Source organism: Cyprinodon variegatus, unplaced genomic scaffold (genome assembly GCF_000732505.1).
Source record: "Cyprinodon variegatus isolate N-32 unplaced genomic scaffold, C_variegatus-1.0 Scaffold654, whole genome shotgun sequence".
NCBI classification, from domain to species: Eukaryota; Metazoa; Chordata; class Actinopteri; order Cyprinodontiformes; family Cyprinodontidae; genus Cyprinodon; species Cyprinodon variegatus.
In genome coordinates, this window is record NW_015151107.1 from 250,357 (window position 1) to 277,153 (window position 26,797).

At 38.6% G+C, this 26,797-nt stretch overlaps 1 protein-coding gene across 1 annotated transcript in view; it reads right to left on the minus strand.

Annotated features, from left to right (window-relative positions):
* stk32c (serine/threonine kinase 32C) overlaps positions 1 to 26,797 on the minus strand; it is a 117,303-nt gene that overhangs the window by 16,353 nt on the left and 74,153 nt on the right. Inside the window, exons 4-5 of the mRNA XM_015393709.1 lie at positions 11,393 to 11,566; positions 475 to 512 (exon numbers count right to left, since the gene is read on the minus strand). Of these exons, the coding sequence (XP_015249195.1) occupies positions 475 to 512; positions 11,393 to 11,566 (212 nt within the window). The remainder of the gene's footprint in view (positions 1 to 474; positions 513 to 11,392; positions 11,567 to 26,797) is intronic.

Genomic DNA, 26,797 nt, shown 5'->3' on the forward strand with positions numbered 1-26,797 from the left:
ATATATATATATATATATATATATATATATATATATATATATATATATATACACACACATATCTAAAAGTTGACAGGTTACAAGCTTTGAACATCCCTCTCCTAAAGCAGGTAGGATGTTTTGATTGGGTTCATAAACCAATGAGAAAATTGATTTAAAGTGAATGTTATTTATCTGTGATTTGTGAAATATGAACATGTGTGTGAAAAGGTGTACTACTACTGCACAAACATTGCCCATACTGGGACAAATAAAAGCTACTGAACTGAACTAAACTGTAAAATCCCTTGACTAATAAATTGTACACTTTTGATCTGTGGATTATCACCAAGTTTCAAACAAAAATTTCTATAAACTCAGAATTTTTTTTCACATAAGCTGATCTTTAGGACGGTGTTACACAAATTTTACAACTGCGCTTGAATACACCTTGAAGTAGAAGCAGTCGCTGGTGCCACTCTATTTTTTTATTACCTTGTTCATCTAAGAGGATATTGTCCGGCTTCACGTCCCTGAAAAATTAAACAAAACAAAAAAAGACGTCATTTAATCACCTGAACATCTTAAAAAAAGCCCAAGTCATTTTACTGACATTAAGTATCTTATAGACTGATGTTCTGCCTTTAAATTACGGCCATAAAGCCTTCTTTATTGTGACGTTTCATGGTCTTTACATTAAATAAAAGTGTTCAGTCTGCTCCTCTGTTAATACATTCTGAAACACTGCTTCAAGATGTTATCACATGTGGGAAAGCCTGGGATTCGATATATACAGTATGTGTAGATGTGAAAGTCTGTAGGAGGTGTTTTGGAGGCTGATGCTATGTGTGAATTACGTGTTGGTGCAATATTACTTCAGTAAGACCAAAGAAGGATGATATGCTTTCCTTTCAAAGGCTGCCTGAGGGGCTTTAGACAAAACAATAGTCAAACCTCTGGAGACTGTCTGCAAGCTTTTTTCTCCAAACAGGCTTATTACACTGGGTTTGAACACATCCACTGACCTGACCCTGACCAGCCGCTTCACAGCATATGCACTGTGTTTAATTACACTGCAGCACAGAACACACGCAGCTCACAGAGAGCATCTGTATGCATGGAAACACCTGTAAGCTATGTTGATGGGAGCACCCAGGAGAGAGGAGGAGGAGGTGGGGGAGACTAACCAAACATAAGGGTCCTTTTATAAGTAATTGTAGGATTTCTATTTGAAAAGTGAAATAGAACAGTTATTATAATTAATTATGATGATAATGGCTTAGTGTCATTTCAGTTTTATAGAAATTTTGAAAAAATCATAAGACAAATAAAAAGGTATCTTTAATACAGAAACTGCCTACTAAAAGGCATCCATCCATCTGTCCGTTCATCCATCCATTTCCTGTTAGCCCATGTGCTCTTTTTTTTCCTGCATCAGTGCAACAATACTGTGCAGCATCTAGATGTTGCTGCTGTTGTTCTGCTGAGTTGTAAATAGCGCTCCAGGGATTCTCTACAATATTTGGCTGTAGGAAGTGTAGTGGGAAAAATCCATCTCCTATAAATTCCCTTCATAATATTTTATTTACTTTCCAAAAGTATTCACTCAGGCCTCAAATCTGCAAGGCTACACAGCCTTTTGGTGAGAGGAATTGTTTGCTTTTTCATTAGGGATTCTTTAAAACAGAAAATAATAATTCCACAACACAGGCCAGACTTTTTCCCAAGGTTAATTCAACACTTCACTATTTTCCTTAACTTTAACTTGTTTGGATTAACTGTTAGTAGAGACCTTCACAGCTTTTCTGCAGGCTTTAGGTTAGTGAGAGAAACCTTGTCTACTTTAGGTCAGAACATGGCAGAACATCGAACTGTGTGTTACGATTGTCTTGTTCTCATCTTTGCAAAGATAAAAAAATGCCAACTGAGTGAATTACCACCGACCTCCTCTGTTAACTTTATTGCAAAGTTGAATACATTTTTTGTTTTTTTTACAACAGTAAGTATTAGAACCAGTTGTAGACATGTGCCAAATCTCACTAGAGGATGAAATCAGCATCTCCATAAAGACCAACACCAGAAGGAGGCATGGGGTACTCTAAAACTCCCTGGCGGATGACCTGTTTATCAAAAACTTCAGAAAACCCAGTGGACCATAACCTGCAGATCCTGTGGCTCCCCAATTCATCACTTAGTCTGGAAACTTCACACTAGATTTCAAGCAATATCGATTTTTCCAGACTCTGATTACTAAATAAAAAGCAAAATTTACTCCCCGTTGACACGTTCAGCCGTTGCTATCACACATCTCATGTCTGTGTTTTTTTCCCCCCTTTTTTCAATAAGTTTTCCCCCTCCAACAAAATTTTAATCAAAATTCTGGGTAGCAATGATCTTTAGCAATAAAAGCTGCAATCAACTGGGTTTCATTAGAAGAAAAACATTTTAACCAATCTGACTGTATTGTCTAGAAAAGTGCCTTGAGATGAAATGTTGAAATTGGCAGTATTTAAATGAAATCAGTTGAATTAATTTGAAACCTCAAATACACCAAGAGTTTGTATAAAGAATGAAGATAATTGTACGCTTTATTTAAATGTATTAAAATGTAATAAGAGGTGTCCCATTATGGAAAAGAATGGCATGAAAATCTAAATAATTTCAGTTAAAAACAAACTTCAAAGCAGAATCTGAATTACAGACATCTGTGGAATAAGAGGAGAAAACGATACGAGGAAAGACAAAGAGGAACTCTCCTGCTCTTCCTCACTTTCTCTAATACGACTAATTTTACCTCCTTGGGCATGGTGACAGCTGACTGTTGCTAGGAGACCAGAGACCCTTCTTCCTTAAGTTGGTGCAACAAAAAAAATAAAAAAATGGTGTGGTGTATCCCACTGTCAGAAACTTTAAATGCTGGAACAAAGCAGGGAACCTGCAGAGGCAACAGATACCCAGCAATGGGATTACAGCTCCTCTCCAGCTGAGAGAAGGTGTTAAAACATCAAAGGGTTGCTCACTTATTTCATTAACACCTACTGAACATGCATCAGAGGCACATTCTCCGACAGGGAAATCAAATAGGAATATAGTGGCTACATGTGTAGGAATTAAGGAGGGATAAATGCGGCTGCAAAGTATAAACAAGTACAATGTTTCTCACATTTATGTTGAACAAAACTGCTCCTACCGGGTACAGCCTTGCCTATCAGTAACCCAGACGAACACTGTAGGGGTGGGAGCTGGGAGCTGTAGGGGTGTGTATATTTTTACAGTATATACCTCTGTCTGAGCAGCTAAAAATAGCTGCAGATACACATCGGCAGGGGTGCACTGAATCATGAGTTAAGAGGCGGCAGCTCCTGAACCACAACATCAACTGGAGTCTTATCCAGCTGTTTCAAAGAAGGGGTTTATTTCTAGGATCCAAATCTGAATGTGAAACCTGGGAGGTCTGTTACCAAAAAATTGGAAGCCATAGGAGCATAATAAGCTTCTCCTTCTATAATGATATATTTTAAGAACCATTGCTATTCTTACTGGGCAGTTTTGCTTTTTTCTTACCATAAAAAGGCAGGAGTGTTGGAAAAAAATAGCAAAATGCTTGACTGTGTCTATTTTATGTCTTTTCACAGCTAAATGGAGGAATTTAGATAAACAAACGCCCTGACTTTCAAAAAATCGTGTAGAGGCGAGGGAATGTCAGACTAAAGGCTGAAAACAGATTGAATTAAAAAGAGTTCAATGAGTCAATGAATCGGTTGCATAACCAGCGAAGCACACTTCACACGTGAAAAGAGTGTCTGTTTGAAGCTGACGGCCTACAACCCATTAAGAGAGAGATTGGGAGAACTCCCCCTTGAGTCGTGAAGAGGAGGAAACGAGGAGAGATCTCACAGAGCAGCTATTGACTCAGAGCAGGAAAACATATTACAGGGAGACAGATGCAGCTCATTCATGTCAACATTTCATTTTTTCAGTTTTTATTCCTGCTTTAAAAAGTTGTAAAAGGTTCATTCACATTTAGCCCTGATATCACATATTGCAAATGTAATGGTCCAATGTCCGATGACCTCAGAATCTTCTAATTTTCCTGTTACTTTAATTTCTTCACCCCCAACTGTGTGTGAGCTTAGCATCATAGTCATTAAAGAGATAAATTAGAGATTAACACTGAAATATGGTATTAGCTGTATGCAGAGTGTAAATGTTGGTCACCTAAAATATCAAACAAAATTTTGCCAATACTTTTTAATTGTGATATTGCAACAAAGGCCTGATCTTTAAAGATTCAAAAATAACAGGCACTAAATTGCATGTAATTTTTTTTTTTTTTCAGTATGAGCAAGAAGTTGGTTTTCCAGATGATCTACAAAAAATGTTGCACAAATGTTAAGGCGCACAAGCCAGTTTGTAGAATCTTTTGTTGTTCACGGTCACTTTTTTCTTTCGGCTTAAAATGAATAAAGATTGTCTGCCATCCTGCTGCATAAATTTGTGCCCACCTGAATGAAAGTTTTTTTTCCTTATTGTTGTTATTCTACTGTTGTTATTTTTGACAGTTCAAATATTTTAACACAAATCTTAACAGAATCTCTCTAATCCTGTGGCATTTCATCAATGCATTCTTTTACAGCAGCAACAACGGCAGCAGAACTTTCTGCTTGTCAGTTCCAGGTGGTAAATGTTTACTTTCATATATCCTACACTCACAAGTTTTAGTGGTTTGGCACCTCAACATCCAGAATATAATCTGTATATTAATGAAGACACATAAAAAAGGTTTGCAAACACTGTCCGGTGAAGTACAAACACATATCAGTTTGCACCTTCTTTAAAAAATCTGCTCTGCTATGACAAACATGTTTTACCTGCTTTTTAAAACGTAAACCTTCTGAAGATCAGGCCCAAAGTGAGAGGATGATTGTAAATACATACATAATCTACTGTAAAGATCTTAAATATCTTATCTTTTTTTCATCAACCTTTCTTTAGGAAGGCTGTAGAAAGTCTGAAACCAGCCTAGAATCATTGGGAGATTTTTGCTCACTATAATAAGAACAGTTGCTGTTATTAACTAAGACTGGCTTCTAAAAACTGTACTAAATCTCAATTTTGAGCAGAAATGCTTTGTCCGATCCCTTGCTGACCAGAGACGGTGGGTGTGTTATTTACTGAGCTGGAATGCAAGATAGGTCCCTTCTGGAGGGGACGAAGAATGACGGCTCTACTTAGACCTGTCATGGCCACTGAATTCTCGAGGGTTACTCAGACATGCATGAATGGAATGAAATACCACTTTCTGCATTATTCTGCAGAAGGAATAGCAATAATATAGTTAAAAGCTCATAGCCATGGCTTAGAAGTATTCATGTATTAACTCATTTGATTTGTGGTGGTTTTTCTATTATACAAAGTTTAACCGTCTGAATTTGACCCCTATGTAGAAGCTACTGTATGCTGACTAAGGCAATGCAATAACATGTTGGACAACTTCTAACTTCAGGTTTTTCAAAAGGAATCGGCACTAAAGTTGGAGAAAAATCAGTTTTTCTCTAGGTCTCAAATTTGTTTCCAACAAATCAAAACCTACATTTATCATCTTTAAAACAGAATTTGCAGTACTGACAGAAAATTCCCCCAACATTAACTTTCTCCAGATTTTGGGTTTGGCTGTAAAGCAGGTTTTCAAAGCAGTAAATAAAACATTTTATTTCCTGATTTTAAGGTGGGGACCTAAGAGGCATTTTATGTTTTGATAACAATCACTAAAGGTTTATTCTGTAATATATGGTTTTCATATTTGTCACTTACTGGTACACTGTTGCATTTGGATTTAATTTTTTTTTTTATATTTAAGAAAAAGGATAAACATTTTAGTATAATAAGGTTTTTTTTCTGTAGTAGCCACTGATGCTTTAGCTGCTTTAAATGCTGCTCGTTTCCCAGCAGAGTAACATAATTTCATCCTTTCTGTCATTAACCAGAGAGCCACAGCTTGCTGGTAAGACATATTGAGGAGAAATACATCATCACTTCCAAGAAAATAAAACTGAATCCCTCACAACATTAATAATGTAGGTCTACAGTGAGGAAAATAAGTATCTAAACACCCTTTGACTTTGCAAGTGCTCCCACTTAGAAATTATAGAGGGGTCTGAAATTGTCATCATAGGTTCATGTCCACTCTGAGAGACAATCTAAAAAAAATCGAATCCAGAAATCACAATACATGATTTTTTAAAACTTTTTATTGGTATGATAAAGCTGCAAATAAGTATTTGAACACCTGAGAAAATCAATGTTAATATTTGGTACAGAAGCCTTTGTTTGCAACTACAGAGGTCAAATGTTTCATGTAATTTTTCACTGGGTTTGCACACACTGCAGGAGGGATTTTGGCCCACTCATCCACACAGATCTTCTCTAGACCAGTCAGGTTTCTGGGCTGTAGCTGAGAAACACGGAGTTTGAGCTCCCAAAGCTGGTCTATTGGGTTTTCTTACCTTTCTTAGGTTCATTGAGACCCCACAAGGAGAGATCTTGCATGGAGCCCCAGTTTGAAGGAGATTGACAGTCATGTTTAACTTCTTCCATTTTCTAATGATATCTCCACCAGTGGACCTTTTTTCACCAAGCTGCTAGGTAATTTCCCCGTAGCCCTTTCCAGCCTTGTTGAGGTGTACAATTTCTAGTGTCTAGTGTCTTTGGACAGCTCTTTGGTTAGTAGTTGGATTCTTACTGATTGTAATGGGTGGACAGGGTTTTTTTATGCAGCTAACAACCTCAAAAAGGTTCATCTGATTTAGGACGATAAATGGAGTGGAGGTGGACATTTTGAAGGCAGACTAACGGGTCTTTGAGAGTCAGAATTCTAGCTAAAATACAGGTGTTCAAACACTTATTTTCCTCACTGTACATGCACATACAACACATATAAGTTGGTGAAAAGTGAAAATGTAGCTCAGACTAGGTTCTGGTCATCATCCAAAGAGTTTTTTGCCCATCTGTGGCACTAAATCAGTCTGTAAGGATTTTTGCTCTTTAACTCATCAAACTGCAGACCCATGCTCACTGTACTGCTGCACTCAGCATTTCTGTGCAGAGGAAAAACTCGGATACTAGAGGCTGCACTGATTAAAGATGATGTATGGCCACATTTAAAGAAAACGAAGCTCTGTTCTTCATTTAGGAAAGTAGGGCCCCACACCGGATGCTCTTCCCTATCATGACAATGACCGATTAGAAAAATTAGAGGCTCCCACAGTCAAACTAACTAAATAGGGTTTCTAATGCGAACATCCTGGATACAACTTTCCTGTTCCTCTCCTTCACTCTATTTATTACAGGAACATTTTTCCACAATGATTCCATTGCAAACACTGGTGGTTGTATTATACACCGGATCATTATCTGACAGAACTCGTCCAGACCACGTCTGGCCAACGCCCTCATAAAGATGCTGTATCTTGAAAATGTGACCAGGAGCCCAACCTCTTTTCACACCCCAGATTATGAACATTTTTTCACCATACTTCGATATGCTCAACTAAAGAGCATGGCACCAATGCCTGGCTCTGGAGGTTTTCTTACCCTCTGCCCAATAACAGATACATCTTAGCTCTGTAGGCATTTTAAATAGAACACAACAGCTTGTCAAGTGTAAAGAAATGTAACTGAAAATGTCCTTAAACTCATTTTAAATTTATATGCCAGTAACTCATTCTAGTTGCATGAAATAATTTTCTAAAAGTTTACCACGTCCTGCTGATGTCCTATTTATTATTATTGTGTTTAACCATTATTTCTGTTCAATTTGCTAGTAAATAATAACTCTTCTGTCTATATATTTGCCATGAGAACACCATATGATCGGTGGTACTATACTGCACATATGTGCATGGTTCAACAAGGACGTAATGTGCTAAGCAATTTAGAACCTCCCAGTGAACTTCTGTAAATAATAAAGAAAAGTCCAACATCCAGTGTGGTATGAAAAGTAAAAATAAAAATGATTCCAAAAGGGATAGGGCGTGAATAGTGCTGATAGTGGAAGAAGGTATGAATGTTGGTGTTAACAGAAACGCGACCTAAAGCCTCAGAGGCGTGTCGCTGGAAAGCTCATGGATGCCTGAGTAAACATCCTCACCGATACTGATACTAGTATTAGCAATGCTATGTTAACTTTTCAGTCTAAGTACAAGTTCAGCTGCAACTGGGAGGCTTTCAGTCACAGCTCCCAGAATCCAGAAGGCTACTCTAGATTAGCTTTTACAGTGACTGATTCATTACAAACTGTATGTGCTCTCTTTCATCTCTTTTAGCATGAAAACTGGTGCAAAGCTCAATGGCTTAAATGTTTCTTTTCCAGACTGAGCCTTCTATGGAGCTACATGACCGTTACCTTTTCAAACATAGAAAGTCCACTTCTAGTCAATTCCATCCATACCTGCTCCATATCAGCTGAATAGTCTTTGTTCTGTCTCCCATATAAATTCTCCCTGTGCAGTTCTTCAGTCCTGTTGTTGTGTGTTTCCTCCTGACCTCTCCTGGTTTTTGGGTTTGATTCCTGGATTTTTTTTCCTGTTGTCATTAACTTCATTAAACCTACAACAACTCAAATCTGCATTTGGGTCCACAACCAACCTCTACCCTCACATTAACAACTTGTGTTAACAACTTTTTTTAAATGCATTTAATTAAAATATTTATGACTTTGATGATTTTTCCCTGTTTGCATTTAAAAAGAAAAGGACATTTCATTTTCCTTATATTTTGCTAGGAGGCTATGGGGGGGATTGACTAGCGCACAGGAGCTGCAGTAGATCAGGTTGGTCTTCCACCACACCAAGCTCTCGCTTTACCACAAAGTTTTCAGGACGTTCGTGCGCCATTAAGTAGCTGCGTCAACGTTGCCACCTATCTTTCATATAGTTCCACGGTATTACCTGCAGATGGTGCATGTCTGCTTGTGGCTGATCATGGCTTACTGTACAGTAATTATATTTAGTCTCAAAAACAACCATCTAAACAGTGGACAGTGTTCCAGGAGTGATTTTGGCCCAATTTATCTGAATGTGTCTTGACATCATAACCAAGTGTCTACTCACATAAAAGTGCTAATACAGCTGGTACGACTCATTTCACATATGGCCTTCTGTTGGGTCATGATATGTACCTGATATTACACCAATCTTTGACGCAGTTGTGAAATGACCTGTGAGTAAATCAACCATGTCTGCCACATATAGAACCTCCATTACGCATGGAAATTGCATTACCTGACAACTCTGAATGAAGGTATGCAATAGTTTATTGGAAGGCTCAGATTTCCCTGTTTCAGAGGATACCAACCATGAAGCCATGAAATGAGGACATACATGTGTTATGAAGAATTTTTGTAAAAGTTGCCATGTTTGATAGACCTTGAAATGGCATCATGCTTGTTTAAAATGTTGAAGGCCATAAGCAATAAAACAAAGCATAACTATAAAAGCACTCAGAGAGCGCAGACCTCTGCCAAGCAGCACATTTTTTAGCCAAATTGTGATTTACAGCTGTAGCTAAAACTCACACATTACCTGGATCATTGCCACATTTAGATTAATTGTTCCTTGGCATGAGGCACACCTCCAGTAAAAAAAAAAAAACCAAAAAAACCGGTCAAAAAATTTAAATTGAACCCGGAAAAAAAACAAAAAAGGTTCCCTTTCCGGGGGTTTCAACCTCAAAAAACCTAAGAACATTTGGGGCCGAAGCCGAAGCCGAAAAGAATCAACGCCGCCAACCTTTGGGTTAAGGGGAAACCGCCTCCAAAACACCCCAACCCAAAAAGGTAAAAAAACAAGAACAAAAACCCCGGAACCAAAATAAGAAGGGGAACAACAACAAAAAGAAAAGGAATTTTCCCTGGCAAAAGGGAAAACTAAAAAAAATAATTAAAATCCGTTCATGATTTTTCAAGTAATCCTGTACATAGACGGACACACATACATGCAGACTCTCACAACAACCTAACCTCCTTGAAGGAGAAATAATTGCAGACCTGTTTAAGAATGAAAAATTAGGCAATGCATACATTACCAGTACGATCAGGGCTTAAGGGGATATAGTGGCTAATAGGCTGTTTTGGTAGCATGCATGTGCCACTGTTTTATGCTTTAAAAGAGAAATATAATCAACCAAACATAGTATAGTTTGGCACAAACTAGTGTGGAGGATATTCTGAGAGATGTACGAGCAAATGAAGATGAATTTTAGAAACATTTAAGGTCCAGAGGGTTATGTTTATCTACAATTCTGGAATAATTATATTGCATTAGTGTTTAAAAAATGTCTAAATAAAGAGTCAACATTTATATAGCAACACTGGCCTGCCTGAAGCAGATGACACAGTTAGGCATACCACACAAAGTCATAGCAAGCATAAACCTCCTTCCTGAAAGGTCCAAAATGTCGGAATTGAGCTTTTAGTGATTCTGTCAACTATAAAATATCTTTCTAAGCATTAAGCTTAGGAAAAAGAAATAGCCTAAGGTATTTAAATTCAGTTTCTATATTAATCACTTCAGTTTAACAAGCATGGAAAAACAATGAGTCTGTTGCATGATACTGCAAACAACAAACTCATATGTGATTGATCCTCAAGCACATATTTGTTAGTTTGGCACAGAGCATGCTCATTAAGGAGACCTTAATGCGATAGGCGCTGATTATTAACCTTATATACACCACTGAATTTGGGCAAACTACAGTATTTAGAGACTGTACGCACGGTAAAACAGGGTCTTAAAACAGGAAAGAGTAAGGGCACCTGAGAGTTGACAACAGAGTGGATAGAGAATCAAACTGTTCACATCATGCTTCTATCCTGCAGAAATGTTAGTGACACGGCTGAAAAAGGAGCTGCGACTTTGTGATTCTGACTCACAAACACCAGTAAAAACAGATTAATGCTGTCTTCCCTTTGAAGCACAGAACATATATTCCAGCGGCACACAGTCCTCAAATGTAATTCATCCTGTTGCAGCTGAAGTCAGGGGAGCAAAGGAAAGTAAAACATCAATAATGTTGTTGCTAGCTTCAGACCCAAAGTGCAATGATATAAAACCCCCTGAATCTATTAGATGCAACCTTGACTGTATCTTTGAGAGCACTTTTCATGCAGGATAAAGGTGAGCAATTTTCACTGAGCCTTATTTGAAAAGAGGTGACAGTTAACTGATGTGAGGTTTGTTCCCCTCCCTGTCCACATATACAACAGATGTGTGAATAGGCCCTAATTTTTGTTTCCCTTTATTGTTACATAAGACTAAAATGCAGTGAAGTATAGCTGTCAAAAACAATCTAAACTTTTCTCCTATAGTAAATAAATCTCTCTAATTTAATCAGAAACATCAAGATGAATAGGTACCTGTGGATGATGTGCTGGCTCTGCAGGTAGTCCAGAGCCAGGGTCATCTCACAGAGGTAGAGTTTGACAGCGTCCTCGCTGAAATGGACGTTCTGCTGAAGGTGGTAACGCAGGTCCCCTCCAAGCAGGAGGTCGACCACCATGAACATGTCTTCCTCATCCTGGAAGGAGTACCTGCAAACAAACAAAACACTGAGTACTTGGGGGTTGGAGGGAACACGTATGGCACACAAACAGAAGCAGAACAAGAGCACATAAACAGCAAACAGAAAGCAAGGATTGCATGCATTTGCATGCAAAACACACATTTACAGCTCACAAAAACATGCTAATGGGTATCTCCTAACAAACTGGATGCACTCCTGTCTTCTTATACACAGTGTACACTTCTCCACAGCTGGAAATGTTAACACCTGTGGAGAAGTGTACAAAAACCAAGCTAGATAATGCTGATCAACTCACAGCAACTGAGTAGGTAAATAAGAGCAAGTCATGTTTATTCACTGTATTAAGCACTTTTCACACAAAAAAAAAAAAAATCACTAAGTGCTTAAAAAAATGGGGCCGATATGTAAATGAATTCATATGAGGAAACGTTTAAAACATCAACCGAAGGCTTTTCTTAAATTATTTTTTTATTGTTTATTAAAAACTTTCCACAGAGTCAGCCACACGGAGGAACAGAGGCCGGCCTGAAATGGAAAGTGTCCCCAAGTTTTTAGAATGAGTCTTCAGTATATTCTGACCTAAAGACTGAAGGGTATGCCCTGAAAACGAGGGCCCACAGAGGGGCCTGACCAGAATGTAAACAGAGAACATTGACTTTGATTAGAAGCCAATGAGATGCAGATAAGAATGGAGTGATGAGGGCAATTTTAGATGAAGTAGTCAAAAATACGAAGGCAGAATTATGTAGTTATCCAAAGTACCGTATGTCTAAAGGCGAAACAGAAATGCAATAATCAATGCATATTAGATAAAAGCTTGGATGATTATTTTAATATCTGATTTTGAGAAGATTTTTCTCACTTTAGATATACTTCTAAACTTTGGGTGTCTTGAATTGAGCATCCAAATCAGACTTAGATGCGCAACTGAACCTATTCACATGTCAAGTTGTGATTACTGGATTTCACTTTTACACTCCTGCCAAAAACATGCAGGCCTCTGCAAGTGTCTGAGGAACAGTAAGGGCATGATGATCAGCTGTTCTGCTGGAGAGCTGAGGTCAAAGATCTGAGGTGGTTAGTAAAATTTGTTCTCTAGAAAACGGTAACATTCATGCAGATATGTGTCAGAGAAGATGAAAGGGACATTTTATTTGTTGTTTATTATTGCATATTGTTTATTATTGCATATTATTGCATTTTATATGCATATTATTGCATATAAAACAGGAAAGTTAGCATGATTTAATGTCAGAAGGAGAGAACATGTCACTGATAGGGTTTATGTCAATATCTTTTTTAAACTGTACTGTAACTAACTTTCATCAGCAAAACAGATAATGTTTATCTTACCTTCAGATGAATTTTACCATGTAAAATGAGGCATAAAGTAGACGCTATTGCACATCTATACTCAGCCAAGTTAAAGTAGGAAAAACTTTAAAAAGCTGAAACAATCAATATCTAGGAAAATGAGAGACTCCTACTATGTTGTATGAATTGTCTCTAGAAATATTCACTTCCGATCACAGCTGGAAGGGAAAGCAGGTTTGTTGTACATTGAGTTTTTTTGCCATGCATCATTCAGGCTGTCAAGACATTTTGGCTGTTCATCAATAACCCGAGAGGCGAGTCTAAAGCAACTGTTTCCTTGTTTCGCTGATTGATTCTGTGTTTACATCATTTTTGGCTGCAGTTTAGAACAACACTTCTTCTTTTGTCAGTGCAACAATAACATACATGCTACAGCCTGTGACTATTCATGCAGCTGATCCTTAGATGGCCATTATTTCGCATCAGGTTGATCAATCACAGTCATATTTCAGTTGAAGTGTTTATTCTTTCCCATGTGCATCCAGATACATAATATAAAATATGATGCCGCTTATTATGAGTAGACAAAAACAAGAAGGATATTGCTTCCACAACAGAGTTCATCTTGCCTCTTACAACACGTTTTAGCACTTTGTTAAACTCTATGAATGTCCAAACTCAATACAGCGAACACCAATTACAGACAGATATTGCCCTTCCGCAAGTTTCTAAAATTAGCAACCCAGGGGTTTCTAATTTGGGAAACCGGCCCATCATTTATCATGCTCCTGTCTCATGAAACCATTTCCCGCTTTTTGTTTGTGAGGCAGACACCCTTCTATCTGTAAAACTAAGTAGTGCCTGGTACCAAAACCTTACGTTTGCTCTTTTTTTCCACTTAACAAATAATGTCCAGGTGAACCAGCACTGTGCTCAATCAGTAAGGGACCTATTTCTGCCCTAAACTTAGCATTTATTTCCTCTAATGAAAGTACTACTGGTCCATTGCGTCTGTGTTCACTCGTGTCTCCTTTGTGACCTTGGGTCATTTATAGGGCTTTTTTCAATCTTTTTTTGTTGTTTAAAGAGAATACTCTCGGACATGTTCTTTGTTACTATTGGGTCACTGTTTTACAAAGATATTGCTGCTTTAACGTCTATTTTGTCATTTGAGGTACCTCTTGACAAGTGCAGCTGTGTTTAGATAATTCCCATTGTAGGACGGAATAACTGACATGGCTACTGCAACCATTAGTATCATATATATTTTTTTTGTCCTTAATACTTTCCCACTGCTTCTGTCCATCCTCGACAGAGCCACTCATATTAAGATTGCAGCAAAATATTCTGTGGATATTCGATTAAAAGAGGTCATTGTGCTTGTGTCCTCATTCTGAGGAAGTTCCACCGAAGTTTAAACATTTTTTTAATAATAATAAATGAACTTAGTTGATCTCACATTGGAGAAATTTATCTCTGAATTTAACCCATCCCCTTGGGGAGCAGTAGGCTCCCACTGTGCGGCGCCAGGGGATCAGTGTTGGGTTAAGGGTCTTGCTCAGGCACCCAGAATGCAGACTGTGGGGATCGAACCAGGTACTTGCACCCTTCTCAGAACACAAGTGCACTGCTCTAACCAATAGACCAACACTCCCTTTGTCCAAATTTCCATAGAAAATAGTGCAGCATTAATAGCAGCTTCTCCTTCTTATATATGGTCTTCAAAGTAGCTATAATAATGTACTCTTGATCCAGTTTTTCCTTCCAGTTGCTGTGATTCTTATTTGGTCAAAGCACCTGACAAAGGAATTGCTGCAAATACAGTAGACTTCTATACCTCTTGGAGATTTTCAATGCAATGGACAGCACTACTAAACTGTCTTTTGACGGCTACTCAGCTGCTGGTCTTATCAACTGGTACGTTTCTGCTAGTTAGTGATTAACAAAAACGATCAAGCATTTATATGTCATTTGGGACGATATGAATAAACAGAATTAAAGTAAAATGCAAAAATAGAGAAATGAATTTAATTTTGACAAAAGCTTCCCCTGAAACCAGTTTGATATTTGTTTCATCAACCAGACTTCCTAATGATGCCAGTCAAATTAAAACACAGCCTCTTAGTGACTATTTAGATATACTCCGAAGAAAAACACAGAAGCGAACATTTAAAGTCGAACAGATGCTGAGCGCTCAGCCAAGCAGAATGAAGACAAACTAATAACTTAATATCCCCCAGGTGGGAAAACAATCTGAGCTTTGGTGTTTCCTTTATCAAACTAGGCTTGGTGTGAATGCCAGTGAGCCAGCTTTTTATTTTCTCATCACAGCTCTTCTATTTGGTATTATTACTTCTATTTATAGAAGCAGGTTCCCTCTATACCCTCAAGTCTGGCCATGAAGGTACACAAGGACATTCCGATTGCTCATATTTAGCGGTGATTTCCTGCTGAAGGGGTTTGTGTTTGCAACAGAGCAAAACGGAAAATAATTTTTTGGCTTCAGGAAAGAAGAAAACACAATATTTTTACAGAACGGTTTTCATCCACCTGCAGTAAAATGAGATTTACAATAAAATTGGAGGGGAGGGGGGTTGCAAAATCAGTTTAGTTTTCTGAAAATGGCTTTTAAACTCTATTCCCACAATGCATCTTCCCTACCACTGCTGCGTGCTGTCAGGAGGAAATGACTCTTTAGCCGCCTACATCAGGCACAGTTATTCAACCTGCCCTGACCTTTTAAACATTGGCCTCACTGTTAGAACACAGCGGAGCCCTGACAGATGGCCGGCTGCAGGACGCTTGTTTGCCTTTGGCTTGGACTCCTCATGGCCACCTTTTTAACACCTCATTGTCAGACTCTGTTTCCCAGCCTCCTGCTGACAGATGAGCTTCCTCTGAGACGGCCCCTCTGTATCTCTGAGCCCAGTGAAACCAGCTTCCTGGCCCAGCTTCTTAAGCAACGGCGGCGGTCTCTCTCTCTCTCTCTCTCTCTCTCTGCCTGTCACTTCCTCCCTCGCTGCGTCTGAGGTGACAGGGAGATGTCCGATAACAGCCTACAACTGGAGCATATAAAAGAGCTGGCGCTGTCATGCCGTGACACTTTTACGGCTCTTCCAGAGGAAAAGGAAAAAGAGGAAACAATTTAATCCCACATTTTTTGGATTCCACTGCCTTTCAATCAACACAATAAAACTCCAAAATGTTGACAGTTTGAAACACTTCAGAGAACCACACGCCAATTATTGCAAGAGTATGGGATTAGCAAATGAAAAGGGCAATGGAAAATTCTAAATCTAATAACTTCAGTCTCACCTTCAGTAGAAGCAGGCCAAGAGAGTTTGTATTTTTTAATATTGTCTTTAATACTTAAAGAGTAAAAAATCAGACAGGGCAATAAAAAAAATAAAACTTTCTCTGAAAATGAAAAGGTAGTACAAATGGTTCAAATAAAAGAACTATAAAAGAACATGTCCGGCATATGCATCATAAATAATAAAACAAAGATGCAAGTTTTGGCCTTGGGTTTTTTGTTTACTCCTTTGTTTACTCCTCCTTATTGAAGATATATGTGCAGCAGCAAAAGGATTTCTTTGGCTTTTTGTTCTTGTTTGTTTCCCCTAAGTTATCTAGGGAGATTTGAGCTTTACAGTTTCTTACTTATAAAAGGAATAAAACCCCTTTGGATATTTGTATACTAAAAATTTTTAATTAAAAGCAGCTTCCCTAGTGTTTATAGAGATGTGTAAATTATCTTCTCATTCTTTATTGCAATAGCCTAACTGCAACAAAATGTTTAAAATAAAATTATTTATTTAACTATTAAAAAAGAAGAAAAAAATCTGTGCCCGATCAAAGTGATCAACAATTAGAGAATATTTTTTCCTCCATCAGTGTTTCATTTAGAGTTGTGCTTAGGACTTTGTGCAGCATGACATGTAATAATGAGCTCAGGCAAATATGAATGAACACCTCTGTGTACAGCGTGTCTGGCCACGTGAAGAGGCCAGCACAGGACTAAGCTAGGTCAGTTAGAGCCATAAAGAGAAGAGGATGCACAGCTGCAAGGAGCACAAGAAAGAGGCTGAAGTAATCAGGCCACATTGACAAATGAGTTCTAGGAGACCTAGAGGCAAATATGAGGACAGCAGAAGAGGAGAAACAGTTTTTTACGAAAAAAAAAAAAGCAAGAACAAGAGCTTGTGATTCTGTTGGCTTGGACTGTCTGAAAAGTTTTAGTGGCCTATAAAGCTGATGACTGGCTGCTTGACTCAATCACATTGCATGCTCCTCTGAGGATTCCCCAAACAATGGTCTGACTGAGCGCTGCTTCTCCTCTCTGAAGCCTTCGATTCACCTTAAGACACCTCCACCGGCCTAATTTCATAAAGTGAAACTTTGAAAGCCACGTCCTATAAACTGTCCCGGTTTAAAAGGAAGGTGGAGAGAAATGTTACTAAAAGAGTCCAGTAGAAGAAAAAAAAACAGACTGAGCAAGAATCCTTGAGGGAAGTATCCTGCATACATGCCTGTTTTCTTTTTTTAAACTCTTAAGCACACCACCTGCAGAGGTTAATAAACAGTGATTCATATATTCAGCTGCACTAAAAGAATAATAATAAAACCGTCAAACAGAACAAGGCTCAGTGGACATAACTGTCCATTAAAAAGAAGATTTTCTTCCTCTGTTAACACAAACAAATGACCCATGTTTTAATTTGAATCCCTGTGCACAATATAGAAGCTCAAACCTTAAAAACTGGAATTACACACTCCCTGTTTAACCCCACTAAATAAGCTTTTAGAATGCCATTGACTTGTAAAATAAATGTTTAAATGGATAAATTAGTAGGTTTAATAGTTGCTTTATATGACTCAATTATAAAACTACCACTGTAGCATCTGCAATGTTCTGCCTATGAGCATAAATAGCAACTTTCTCTTTAAATCAGATTCTGTTCTTTTTTGGTGCGTCTGAATAGGACAACAGAAACAAGGATGTATATGAATCCTCCCATCCTACAACCTGTTTTGCACCGCTGTGCTGTACATGAACATTAGCAACGCAAAACTGCTTTTTCATAGGTCAGAGCTAATCCAACAACAGTGGCACTATTTTGGTTTGATCTTGTTTGTTTGTTCTTTGGCTTTATAGTTTGTGTTATTCTTCTTTTAATCTGTTCATATTTTTTGTGTGTCTTAATGCGACCATTCTAAACTCTGTTTGGTTCTAGGCACTCTTCGGTTACTGTACCTAATTCAATTATTTTCACCTCTAGATCCTTGTAATTAGCTCTTTATTTCTTCTTCCCCGTGTGTTTTCTATTCTGTTTGCATCACCAGTCACTGATGAATATTGTTTTAAATTCAAGCCAAGCAACAGAACAGTAATCTGGTGATTTCACAAACCGTCTGTCTCCTTGCCTGCTCACGCTTCTGGGTCCTCTTCCCAGTATTCCACTGTGACAACCAGCAATGTTTGGTCAGCGTAAAACTTAACCCTCAACAAACTCAGTTTTGAACCTCTCCACCAATTTCTCACAGTTGTGTATCCTGTGTTTACTGGACTTATTAATGCTATTTGTTGATGCCCTCATTAGGTTGATGACTTCTCTACCGCAGTATGATAACCCAGAAAGCACAGCTCAAGCACTGTTTCAGCTGTGTCGGGTGTGCATATGGGTTTTGCTTCATGTTTGGAGAAATTTACTAACAGCTTTGATTGTCACACTATTACTCCACTTGTGAAGCCACCTCTCATACACACTGATGCCTGTTCCAGAATGCAAACTCCTCGAAAACGGGTCCAGAGTATAGCAGCATGCTTAGCTGTTTTTGCTGGTGGATGGCCAGCAAGTTTCTCATGAAAGCTCATGTCTGGAAAATGTGTGAGGCCAAGAAGATTTATATGATTTCCTCTGTCGAATGAGCTGAGCTGCTTTGCATTATTAAAGACAAAAATAAAAATGGCCTGATAAGTTGATGTGTGGCCAAATGTCTCTAAGGAAGAGTGCTGCAAATCCATAGATGAAAGAAACTGACACTGTAGCTTATTCTCAATTAGGCTGTGTTTCCTGCCACCTCAATAGGTTTTCTGTATCTATCTATTGTAAATATCTCCAGTGACCATCTCTATCGCCCACAGCCTATTACAGGCCTTGTTATAACTGCTGACTCAACCGTTCCATATTCTCCCCTGGCCTTGTTTCTTCCAGGCCTGAAATCAATAATCTAATGGGAGCAAGACAGGATGGAGCACATCTATCTTCACCACTACCGCCCTCGCTTTCAAGCTCTTCACCAGAGGAGAGCCTACTGTAAAGCGCAAATGCTCAAAGATCGCATCCTCATCTAACTAACATTCCTCTGTGGTAACTCTGGAGTTCTTAGACTTTGGTTGAAAATGGGGGATGGAGATTAAGGGTGATGTTTCAGAGGTAAGGTAACATTTTCTTCTGATGTGAAGTATATTTATACATTGCAGGCCTATACTATAATATTAGTTGCTTTTATGGTAAAAATTAATTCAGTAACTATTTTTTATTACCCCTAACAATTAAAAAAGTTGACTTCCAACAGATGCAACAAGGGTTGAAGCAATGTTTGGCACCGGATCAAAGATTGATTTTCAATTTCTTAGCAATCCACAAACATACAGTATGTTGGGATTAATAAATGTAGGTATTGAAACGACATCTTACTGAGCTGGAACAAGTTAGCAGGGGATGGTTGTCCTCATATGTTTGAATATCCTTGCTGTGTTACAAGCTACCAGGCCAACTGGAAGACAAAATATCTCTGGTCAGTAATAAACTGACCAGAGATATCTACTTTTCAAGCAGGAAAACTGACAATTCTGCCTCAGTTATGAATCAATATACACATCTTAGCTCTTTCCTCCTCTGAGCAGCCGTTCCAATGTACATCCTCATTTTATTTTTGGCGCAATCTAATTCTATTTTATTTGCTTTTTCTCAGTACTTTTCTTCTGTTAACCTGTTTTAGTTTGGATTGGTAGGTACCACTCAAGAAATTGACAGTCTTTCTGCAACATTACATCCTCTGTTCGCCATTAGCACAGTTGCTGCATACTAGCTGTCAGTCTTGAGTTTGAACAACAGTTCACACTTTCGAGGAGTGGTGTGAACAAAATGTCAGTGAGCTTGACTGACACTGCTAAGACACTCCTCCTGACTCTGATTGGCTAATCCTGAACAGCAGTGGTACATGCTTACAATTTACACTAGGAGTACTTTGAGAAGACAGTCTTTTCTCCAATTATCCGTCTTAAATTCTACTGTTAAGAACAAAAATAAAAAAAATATATATTTTTTTTAAAATAAATTACATACTAAAGGTTTAAAGGAGAAATGCAACAACAGATAAAGACAGAACACAAAGGACAATGAGCTCTGGGGACAAATATGGATGAAATGAAACTAAACATTTTTGTTTACTGTAATTTGTTCAATTTATACTTGGATAATTATGGCTTAGAGATAAGAAAATCCAAGATTTGGTTTTGGTAGAAATTTTGAACATTAATATTCAACAGGCCTTATACACAACAATTGATGTTTCAAATCTTGATTTGATATAAATAGAGAGACAACCTTTTAAGGATTGCATCCAAGTATGTCAACAACTTCACAGGAGACAGATTTTCAGCCAAGTTTGAGAAATTATGATGAAATCTGCATTTGTGGTTTTTAGGACTAAACCAACTGAGTTGGAGGTAGCTATGGGTCCATGGCTGCATTTGTTTTTGTCGAGGCCAGTCTAGAGTCCCTCTAGTGTTTCCTGGGTGTCCATTGGATCTCCTTTCAATAAAAGCTGTCTGTATGCCCCCTGAAGGAGGGGGCATCCAAAACAGGTTTCCTCTTGCTTTAGGAGGAGAAGTCGCTCAATTCAAGCCCATCCCAGGTGGCTAGGCTCTTCATACTATCTCTAAGGAAGTGCCCTACCACCCTGTGAGGGATGCTCAGTTTAGGCATATGCGTCCTGGATCTGGTCCTTTTAGTCATGACCAAGATTTCATTACCATTTTTAGGTAGGAAATTGGACGGGCCAGTAATTACAGACAGAATTTTAGCTGTCTATAACAAAACAGACCATGTAGCTTCTGCATTACAGTTGCAGTTGCATCGTTCCATCTGTTGATGTCCAGCTGCTTCCTCCCCTCCTTTGTCAGCAGGAACTCAAGATGTAGAAACATATCAACTAGAGGCAGGGAGTCCCTTACTTACTAGATATAAATAGCCACCCTTTTCCAGTTTAGAACCATGGACTCAGACTGAGAGCTGCTGATTCCCATTCTGGCCACTTTGGCAAACATCCCAAAGCATACTTTAGGTCTTGGCTGGAGTGAGTATAACCATGTCATCCTCAAAATGCACAGATAAAATTTGCTGGTCTCCAAACTTCACCCCCTTCGGTCTTTGGTCATGCCTAGAAATCTTGTCCATGAACTTTTAAAAGAGAGCCAGTAAAAGGGGGCAGTGCTGCCAGAATCCAGCATGTTCCGCAAGCATGTCTCCCTTAAAGTTGGCTATGTGGAACAGACTCTTGTTCAGCTTGTACATATGCCAGATAGTTCCTAGCAAGGGGCTTCTGACTTTTAATCTTGGTATACCCCTTACATGGAACAACAAGGAACATGGTAGAATGTCTTTTCCAGATCCACAAAACTCATGTGGATTGGTTAGACAAACACCCATGAACCCCAGATCACCCTGTAGAGTGTGTTCATCTGGTGCAGTGTTCAAGGCCATGACAAAAACCACACTGCTCCTAGCAATGACCGGATAATCAGCCAGACTCTTCCCTACAGAACCATGGTATAAGCATTCTCAGGGAGGCCAAATGGTTTGCCACAATTGCTTTAAAGCTAACTGATCAATAAGTCTCTTTGCATGACCTCACCAAACTCCTCCCACTTGGCGGCCATACAGAACTCTTTCAGTCCCTTAGCGGTAAATGAGGAGCCAGGTTCTGGAGTTTCAGATGCCACATTGTTACGGCCCCTGGCCTTTTAAGACTGTGCGGGCTTGTTTTCTTATGCAGGTTCAGCTCTGACAGATCTTCCTTGTTGGCTGCCTGAAGGCTGCAGAGGAGCAGTGACATGATTGGACCAGCAGAAGATTGTCAAGCCAATCAGGATTTTGCTGAGGCCCACCTGCACCTTATAAAAGGCTCCTGGAAAGCTTTCAGTTTGGGGACAGCTAGTAGGAAGGTTTTTGTTAAGCTGTTCCCCCACCTTTGGTTTCAAACTGTTTTGGGCAGTTAAAACTGTTTGACCTAGCTTCTATATTCTTCTGAATCAACGTTAGGTGGACTTGTTCAAGCTAGAAGCTTGTGTTTGGGAGGTTTGGTGCTCCCTTTGTCTTTTCTTTTCGGTTGTTTTGTGTTAAACTTAGTCTGACTGATTTGGGCATTTTGTAATTTAATTTTTTCTTAACCATTCTTGATTTTTGTTTGCCCTTTTCTTTTGTTTTAATTGGGTTAAGCTGTATTGCTCTTTGGTTCTGTTTAACCATCTTTTGTAATAAATCATTTTTACATTCCACTTATTTGCTCTGGACACATTTTTATGTTACCTCCCCAGAACCCCTAGACCTTGGGGGCATAACAAACATGCACTTAAGATTATACTGCCACAGTTACGGGCAGCTGCATCAACAACAGAAGGAGCAATCATGGCCCACTTAGACTCTATGTCGCTAGCGTTGTTCCCCATTTGCCCCCCCAAAGTCTTTCTGGCTTTCTCCTCTTCCAGGTGATTCGGCTGTCCACCAGACAGTGATTGGCTTACAGCTCTGCCCTTCTCTTCAGTGTCCAACATATGCAACCAAAGGTAAGAGGATATGACTACAAAGTCAATCGACAGTCAAAGTCCTCCCCCAACTGTACAGATCTAGGGACCACAGGGATCCAACCCTCTCATCTACCAGGGAGAACAACATAAGACAGCTGAACTGGGGGAGAGGAAGTAATTCCTATTATTTATATATATTTATATAATTTTCAATTTCGTTCAACTTTTTGAACATGCGCAGCTTGATGAAATTCCCAAACTAGTTTAAGTATCCAGGGATCAGGGCTTGGCCTGGTGTGGTCAGGTCTGGAAAGGATTAGCTGACCACCAGGTACTCTCAGATAAACCCTAACCCTAGGCCTGGCTGCAAGGTGAGATACCAGCTCCACTATACTGGGCAACATTACTAGTTTCGATATCTTGATCTTTATGAAAGCTTTTAAACTACTCTTTCTCTGATCTGTCACCCAGACCCCGTTTGCCTTGGGACATGCTATCATGGACATGTAAAAGGCAGTGGTTTAAGGTGGGGCTTTTTGGTATTCTTTTGTAAGTACAATTAATGGGAAAAAAGTTACTCTCAGTTATATTTCAATGTACTCGGATTGAGCCTAGTTTGTTTTTCGGAAGTATAGATAAAAATGACCCTGCATTTAAGGCTTTCAAACATAAAGGAGAAGAAGGAATCAGTGTCTTGTCATGTGTTGCAAATCCTTTCAAGGTTTTGGAGGATTTGGTGTGCAGCAGGTGATGATTAATTTTTTTTTCTCCTCTGAAGTAATCCATTCGGAGCATCCTCAACTCCCACATAAGCTTTCTGTGAAGTTGGGAATGGCTGCAGCTATTACAGTGGGCTGCAGACTCCCCCCTCAGGTTCAGGCAGCCTTCACCCCACTGATGGGATTCATAGTGGGCTTTCACAGGGTTGCTTCCAAATGCTTTTCTTCTGAAGCTGCCTCTTCAAAAGCACAGCAGCAGAATTCAGGATGACTAAAAAAAAGTAGGAGCCCATTTCCAGACAGTTGGCTTTGTGTGTGCAGGTATGAGCTGCGGGATATCTTACAAATCCTCTTACTCTGCACATTTTTTAGTCAACAAAACAAATCAATGCCAAATACTTTCTCTTCACTGTCATGCATCTCTCCTTTTTTTATTTGATCCTCCATTTTCTACCTATCCCTGTTATTGCGGGAATCATTACCTCAACTGACAGCAGTTTTGTGCGTTTTCCCATATTCTCTGACACTTTCAGATTTCCTCTCTGGCTCCCTCCCGGCACTGTATCGGTAAAAGCACTCCTGTGAAGCTTTATCAAAGCTAGCATTTCTCATGAGATTTATTTTTTATTGTTTGCTTTTGAGAATTGGCAGTTCCCAAAGAACCCAGCTGGTCTGTCGCACATCCATTAATAATGAACTGAAAGCCCAAATGCCAAGTGCCAGAAATCGTAATGTTCTGTGAGAGGAGCCAAATGGATAAGGCAACTGTCAGATCTCCCTGGGTATGAAGGAAAACACACACACACACACACACACATACATATATGTGCCTACGCAGTGAACCAATTATTTTTTATATTGTTATACAGTAAAAGAGACAATAAGAGAAGGAAGCAGAGTTCTCATCGGTCCCATCTCATTACCTAGAGATGCCATCTCAAGAATCAGTTAAATGAAGATGGTGGTTAATGTGGTGCACATATAACAAAACAGTGCTGCCAAGAAAATGCTTCAGAAAGGCTTTGTATAAATTATTGCATAATGGCCTTTCTTTTCAAGAGGCAGCGTTTAGCAATATATGCCTTTTTTGACAGTTTTTCAGTTGTATGTATGTATGTATGTATGTATGTATGTATGTATGTATGTATGTATGTATGTATGTATGTATAAACCGCAAAAGCACAAAATAATATAAAAAATAAATCAATACCCAAAATAATGTTGTATGGATAGAGTTAAAGCTTAGATAGCTAGGTTGCGACCTGACATCCTTCTCTTAATGCATGGTGTAAAATAAAATAAATTATATAAAAACATTTTGACATGCTGCTTTTCATATTGCATCACACTGATGTTTGTGTATGATACACACTGGACAGCATCTTTACACATTTCATGTAGACCAAGACATATCAACACTCCAAACAAAGTTATTACTAACAGGACTCGACTTAAACGCAGGGGATATTGTACTTTTGCTGTTGCAGTGATGCAAAATGCTTTACCACTGCATATTAGAAAAGCCTCTTCAACAGATGTTTTTAAATCTGCTCTTAAGACCCACCTCTTCTCTTTGGCACTTGAACCAGCCTTAGGTTTAAAACAATTATACCTTCTTTTGCTCTAAGGTGTATTTTATTCTGCTATTTTTGCTTGGATTATTTATTTTTTTCTCCCAATTATCATATATGTTTAAAATGTTAATCTTAACATTTATTTCAGTCAATCCATTTATGTTTGTGCGGTATTTTAGTCAATGCCTGCTGTTTTTATACAAATCCTGTTCCAGAGATAAGGATGTAGTCTTACTACTTCATGCAAGAAAAAGCACTGGACAAAATTCAGATGGTAGTAGGGTTATCTTAAAGACTAATTAAATCAAACACACCTCTACCCTACAAGATGATGTTTCTAGTTTTAGGATGTGACCTGAGATTCTCTGCAATATTTTCTTAAATGATGGTCTGAATTCTGTCATATTTTGATTGATCTGATTTCACTTCTTATCAGTTTTACCACTGTTCCTTTTATCTGGTACATGACTTCTCCCACTACCAGCTGAGAATGTACAGTCATGAAAAAGACAATTAAAGCAAAGTAAAAAATGTTGCTCACAGGGCCCATATTATTCTTATTTTTGTATGGTTGGGAGAAAAATTGTCCTCATTTTGAACTGAAGCCAAGCAGCATTACAGCATTTCAATCGAGGAGAGGTCTGGAACCTTGATCATTCTGCTGCAGAATAGCTGTTTTCTTTTGATATCATTCTATATTTGATTAAAGAACTGATAGATATATGCTGATCTCAAAGAATGAAAGTAGAGAACCCAACCTGGAATAATAATAAAAAAAGCCTGGCTGCAAAAAAAAAAAAAAAAGATAATAATTTAAAAAACACAAAACACGGCATTGAATTCTGTTAGGTTAGTCCCCACTGCAATACAGAAAATAAGAGTCACATTGATGTTATTTGAAAAGAAATCAGGCCAATGGAAGAAACTGTTACCCATGAGTTCAACAATCTAATTATATCAGAAAAGTTTTGTTCTTTTCTTGGTGCCTCAGTTTGTTTGCTTCTTCATCAGCTTTTCAACCCACTCAGTAATCCTACCTTCAGCTCCTTATCTGACAACAATATTCATCTAGCTCTCTGGTTCCATCGCTCTTTTGGATACCACTGCCTCTGTCGTGTCTTTCAGTTCACTCCTTTACTGAAAGTCCCTCATTGTCTAAGGCCTTTTCTTTTCACAATGTCGCCCACTCCGCTCAGGCAACCAACCTTGTTTCCCTCTGCCAACATCAACTTCCTTCCAGCTGACAGTTTTTTCCACCCACATCCCTATCTTCCTGAGTCTTTGTCTGCCTGTTGGCTCAAAGACATAGCCAATTTAATTAGAAATTATTAATATAGGTTGAACATTTTATAAATGGATCTCTTCTGCAACATGGAGGACATTAATTGTAGCTGTAGATGTTCTGCTAGGTTTTCTTGATTACCACCAACAATCTTTTGACATTAAATAAGTATGATACAAATATATCTAGCATGTGTGCAACTTGTAACCCAATTCTAGAACATTGAGAATTCAAGAACAATTTCAACAGTTATTATTTCCCTCTTCTAGACCTTATTTGCCCATAAATGCATTTGATGCAGTGGTGGTGTGACAGGCTGTGGTTAAAAACACACAGGCAACTTTGATGTGACAGAATGGGTCAGTGGAGAGTAGAACATAATACATTTTATCATTTTAAGGGATCTCTTTTGAGGACAACTGGCAGAAATCCCCTGCATGTTGATAAGCAAGAGGTGTCTCAAATTAACAAAAAAAAAAAAATTTATAATCTGAATAAAAAAAGAAAAAGATTAGCCTTTTTCATTGTCAAAAAG